This window comes from Juglans microcarpa x Juglans regia, chromosome 6D, assembly GCF_004785595.1.
Source record: "Juglans microcarpa x Juglans regia isolate MS1-56 chromosome 6D, Jm3101_v1.0, whole genome shotgun sequence".
Classification (NCBI taxonomy): Eukaryota; Viridiplantae; Streptophyta; class Magnoliopsida; order Fagales; family Juglandaceae; genus Juglans; species Juglans microcarpa x Juglans regia.
The window spans coordinates 24,055,797-24,061,903 of NC_054604.1; the positions used below are offsets into that span (position 1 = coordinate 24,055,797).

At 37.7% G+C, this 6,107-nt stretch overlaps 1 protein-coding gene across 1 annotated transcript; it reads right to left on the reverse strand.

The window, feature by feature from the left end:
* Positions 1–464: 464 nt before the first annotated feature.
* LOC121234001 lies at positions 465–1,134 on the reverse strand. The gene is made up of 2 exons (XM_041129794.1): positions 1,053–1,134; positions 465–957 (listed from the first exon to the last, which is right to left on the reverse strand). The coding sequence occupies exons 1-2, from the start codon at positions 1,099–1,101 to the stop codon at positions 488–490; spliced, it is 519 nt and encodes a 172-aa protein (XP_040985728.1). The 5' UTR covers positions 1,102–1,134; the 3' UTR covers positions 465–487.
* Positions 1,135–6,107: the final 4,973 nt, after the last annotated feature.

A 6,107-nucleotide genomic window follows, 5' to 3' on the forward strand; every position in this document is an offset into this window, starting at 1 on the left:
TAATTAAACCCATTTGAAATTGCAGGGACGTTCTCATGCTCCCCCCATTATCAATTTTTTCTTGTATATATGCTTATAAATACAATAAAAGCCAATATGCGATCTTCTACATCTATTCCTATCCAACTTCAAAATCACTTGCATTTCTCATTTAACAAGCATGATAATGATGAATTTTGATTTAAAAAATTCTTTCTACCAAAATTTATTGTAATCAAAATTTGTAAAAATCTATCTTTGGTTATATATTATGATGACAACTCACAATTGTGCTATTTCACATTTTTATTCACTCCAAAACTTATTTAATTAAACCCTTTCGAAATTGTAATAAATATTAGAATTAGTTCACACATACAAAAATCCAAAACATACAAAACATAAGAAATTCCAAAACTTGTTCCACACGTACAAAAAAAAAAAAAAAAAAAAAAAAAAAAAAAAAAAAAAAGAAAAGTCATACAATACAATAAAATTTAAGCAAGTATCAATGTGCCTCCCTATGTGCCCACATTTTTATTGCGATAGAGTCCCTGTTTCCAGCCATGGCTTGTGCTGAGGCAGATGACATGTCAGGCATATGTAACAGATGTTCCAGGTTATCCTCAACAATCTGTCCTTCATAAAGCTTCGGATTGTTAAATTTACGCCATATCTTATCATTCGGTGTAATAGATCGAATAATGTTATGCATGACACAACATGCAATGACAATATACCGATGTCGTGTCACCTTGTATGGGTTCATTGATTTCAAAATTCGAAACCCTTTTTTTAGCACACCAAATGTACGTTCAATCACATTCCGGAGGGAAGAATATTGATAATTAAAATAATCTTGATATCCAAAAAATGAGCTATTGCTATGGCAATTAGACCTATGATATCGCACCCTCGGGTACGGGGGCATAAATCCAAGTGTGCACGGAAAGACAGAATCAACTAAGTAATAATAACCTGAAAATCAAGTAACAAAAAAATAATGTGGGATTCAAACATTACGCCAGGACAAAAAACCGTTCCTCAATAAATTAATGAAAAACAATTCTTACCCTTAGGAGGCAATGGGAAATTGATCCCTGGATGACTCAACGCATCCATAAATAGGCGAGCATCATGGGCAGTGCCTTTCCAACTAGCGTAGTTGCCTCTGTGGGCACACATGCTTCGATATAAGTCCCGTTAATTACACCATAACATTTCTGCAATCATATATTTTAAAATTGTGAGTTCTCCCATTTTTAATAAAATGGGATCGACCATGGTCTCTTAATTTTCAACCACATTTCATTTTCTTTAAACCAGAGTAAGAAATTGTTACATCGAACCACAAATAATGTTTTGGATTGCATTGAATATAAGGCGCCACCCTAGCAGTATGTGTAGGTGCAATCTCATCAGGAACGAGGTGCGTGATGTGGCTTTGGCCATGGCTGGTTTATAATGCAAGGAAAATGATTTCTAGGGCACAAGGAGGGGAGATTTTCGAATATACCTCAGACAATACCTTACCAAAACCCAGTAGTAGAGGAATCTATTCAGTGGAGATGAGATGGAGCATGGAGCACGCCTTTGGTGAGGAAGCAGCAAATCACAATGGAGATATTCACCTCGATTGGAGTCTCAGATTACTTCGGCTACTGCGTTGTAGAGACAAATTTGAAAGGGAAAAAAAGAGAGGAAATAACTTTGCAGAGGGAGAGAGAGGTCGGGGTATGGTGATTTTGTGGTTCACTGTGGGGGGGATTCTCTCGATGGCTGATGGGAGTGATTTGGGGAAGAAGAATACATGTGCGTATACTTGATGGGAGTGATGTGTTGCGTATTTTTCCATCATTCGAAACAGTAGAGTTTGCACATGGGTCTGGACATGTTTTACAAACGTAGCTTTTCTCATTTGGATGGAAGACTATTTCATCCGTACGAGAGTTACTCAAAGTACCTTAGAGTAGTTGGACACCCAAACACTTAGTAGTATTCCTCGACAACTTTCCACAAACTCTCAAAGCTTCTTCTCACTCCAATTATGGATATGGTGCAGCTGATTCACTAAACAGAAGCCCTTTCTTGGAAAGGTTTAAACCTATCCCTTGAAAACGAACCTACTAATGGTGATCTTGAATTAACTCTCATTGGTAGAATAGTTGCTACTCGACCGTTGAACATAATTTCCTTACATGCTTCTTTTAGAGCAGCTTGGAGCTTCCTTAGTAAGTTCCACATTGAAGATCTTGATGTAAACCTTTTTCTCTTTACTTTTCAAAATGCCGGTGACAAAAAGAGAATCCTTAGCCAAATCCCTTGGAACTTCAAAGGGCATCTCCTTATCCTCAAAAACTGTCCTACAGCAACTACATGGAAAGAGATTCCTCTCGATACATCACATTTCTATATTCAAATCCATGGGCTTATCATAAACCACATGACAGAAAAAAAAAATGCTTATAAAATAGGGAGTGCTCTTGGAACTTTTCTAGGTGTGGATGTTGATCCTCTATTTGGTTTAGCTTGTAAGAAATTTATCAGAATAAAGGTGGACTTATACATCACCAAACCTTTGAAATAAGGACTCTGGGAACCAAGGGACAACAATTTTGACACATGGGTCTCGTTTAAATATGAACGTCTATCTGATTTTTGTTGTGCCTATGGTAGGGTTGGGCACTCCCAAACTTTCTGTAATTCTCTAAATTCCAACACAGAACAGATGCCATTTGGGCCTTGGCTACGTGCAGAATCTATTATCTTCATGTCGACTAATCCTATTCATCGAGGTCAAGATAGAGTCCCTAGGCTCTCTATGATTTTTTCTCCAGAAGAATAAAGGAGTCAAGAAAATATACTTCCAAACATTGAAATGTTGAAAAATAGGGGTTTTGGTTCGTCGACCCTCATTCTACCCTTGTCTCCTTTGAAAGAAAAAAAAGGAAAGAACCAATAACAGAGGATTTGTATGGGAAAGGGAAAGCTGCTATAACAGAAGAAGATCTCTCTGTAAGAGGAAATTCTTTCATTAGAGGAGATTTGGAAAATAATTGGGACTTTCATCAAGCAAATAATCGGAGCTTCCACAAAGCTCTCAATCTTCAGAAACATTTGATTAGGGTTAAGTCACCCTATGAGCTTATTTCAAGCCAAAATGCAAAAGAGTATCACCTTAAGCCTTAAGCAGATGCAAGAGGAAAATCAAAAAATAAAATCTTACCTCCCGAATTTTGACTAGGCAGAAGGAAACTGGGCTATTACTGGCGTCTCCACCAATCTTTCCAAGCCCTTGCATTGGCATTCCAACGAGCAAAATCTCATTGGTTGGTTGAAGAAAAGTGCGGAAGTTTTTATGCAAACTAAGTTGACTGGCTTATTCAGAAGCCTAGTTGGACGACATAGAGCACGCAAAGCCCAATCGGACATCAACCTTATTCGAAAGGTATGGCCCATAACAGTAAATGGAAGTCTGGCCCCCCTTTCAATGCATCAAAGCCCGTTGGGTCCAAAACCAAAATAATTAAACTTTTTTCTCTCCATTACTTATCATCTAGTTAAATTAAGTGCTCCCTCAACAACCTCAAGCCATTTATCTGCTTCAAATAAGCCAAAGCCCAACATACGATATGTGGCAAAAAACAGTTCCTCTCTTCAGGATGGTCCTCTAGCTGGCGGTCAGGACAGCTCAACTTCACTAATCCCCATCAATGAGTTGGAAGCTCCACAGAAAAGGGTGACTCCTCTTTCTGTCCAAGGTTCTAACCCACCGAGAACAAAAGTGCAGAAAATATCTGAGGTTGATAACCCACAGACAGGTAGCATTATCAAAGATACTGGAGATGAGGAAAAAGAAGTGGCTATTGTTTTACTATCTATTAAATCAAAGTCATATGGGAAAGTTAAAAAAACAAAGGAAGCTGCAAGATCAAAACCATACACCAGAGCTTCATCCAAGGCATCACTACCCGAAAAATCCAAGAAAACTGACGAGGCGGGCTCTACCATACCTCCAGTTTTTCCATGAAGTCTCTGGTTTGGAATTGCAGGGGACTAGCCCGGCCAAAAGCAATCAGAAGTATAAGGGCTTTTATAAATAAGTTTAATTTGGATATTATCTTTTTGTCAGAAACCATGGTGTCTAATGATAGCACATCTATTATTGTAAATAGACTAGGTTTCCACCATTTTGTACATGTCCCCACCTCGGGAAAAAAATGAGGTCTTCTGTTATTATGGCGACCGGGTGTGGATATTGAACCGGTTCATATTAATGCTAATGCTATTTTTATTTTGGTTTATTCTGATCTTCTCAATAGTCCTTGGTTAGTAACTTTTGTTTATGCCCCAGCACAATGGCAATAAAAAGCAAATTTTTGGACTTATTTGGACTCAACTCATAGCTCCTTTAATGGTCCTTGGCTCTGCATAGGTGATTTCAACGACTTATTAGGCCAACAAGATAAATATGGCGGCAGACCAGTAATGTCATCCATAGGCGGCCTACAACATTTAATGGATTCTCATGGCTTCATCGACATTGGTTTCTTGGGACCTATTTTCACATGGTCAAATAATCAGACGGGAAGAGCGATGATTAGAGAATGACTGGACCGTGGTATAGGAAATGCAAAATGGCACCTACTTTTTCCATATGCCACTATCTAGTACATAGTTTCTTCAACTTCAGATCATAATCCCCTCTTACTTAACATTATGAAGATAAGGATGAATCATTCCCCATTTAAATTTGAGGAATTCTGGACTCGAGAGCTACTCAGCAATGTTATAATTCAAGAGGTATGGAGCCATCAATTCTATGGAAATCCAACTTTTATTCTATGCAATAAAAATAACGAAACAAAAAAGGCACTCAAGCATTGGAATAAAATCCACTTGGGGAAGATCCAGACCAACATCCAGCATCTCAAGTCAGAGCTAAGCAATCTCCAGAGTAACCCGTTGAACCAGTGAAGCTTATAGAGAGAAATTCCTTCACCACAAGCTTCAAGAACAACTCAAAAATGAAGAAACTCTTTGGCCAAAAAAATCAAGAATTAACTGGCTCACCATAACTGACCTAAATATAAAGTTTTTATCATTTGTCAACGACTATCCGTCAAAGAAGAAACAAGATCAACTCAATCAAGCTGAGCCCAGGTAATTGGACAATGAATCAGGATATCATTGAATCTACTTTCATAGATTATTTTAAATTCATTTATAGCTCCACAAATCCTATTTTCCCGGAGCATCTTGAAAACCTTTTCGAAAGATAAATTTCAAAGGATGAAAATAAATTCCTAATATCCATAACATCGGAATTGGGAATTTTTGGAGCACTCACGCAAATCCCAAACCGTAAAGCACAGGACCAACGGGATGACAACTCTTTTCTACAAACATTACTGGCATATTATCAAAAGAGATGTGGTTGCGGCTGTTCAAAATTTCTTTAGAAGTGGGAAACTTCTAAAACAAATAAACCACACCCACATAGCCCTCATTCCAAAAATAGTAAGCCCAGTTTCCCCTCAACATTTCCGGCCAATAAGCCTAACAAATGTTATTTATAAAATCATCACAAAACTTCTAGCAAATTGGCTAAAAATATCCCTTCCATCCATAATTTCCCCTTTCCAAACAGCCTTTGTACCTGGTCATAATATCAAGGAAAATTTTATAACAGGTCATGAGATGTTTCATCATCTAAAGCATCACAATGGGAAGAAAGGCTAGATTGCTTTAAAGCTAGAAATGGAAAAAATTTTTGATTTTATTGAAAGGAATTTTCTTTATGTTGTTATGAGGGTTTTGGGTTTCAACTCGACCTGGATAAATCTCATTAAGGAATACATTTATATGGCCTATTTCTCTATTCTCATCAATGGATCCCCAAAAGTTTCTTCAGTGCACAAAGGGGTCTTTGGCAAGGCGACCCCATCTCACCCTTTCTGTTTATCCTATGTACGGAGGTACTCTCAAGACTATTGGCTAGATCAGAAGCTTTGCAAAAGCTAGAAGGAATTAAAATCAGTAGAGATAACCCTCCAATATCTCACATTCTTTTTGCAGATGATTTAAATATCTTTGCAAAATCAAAAGGAAGGTCGATTAAGGCGATC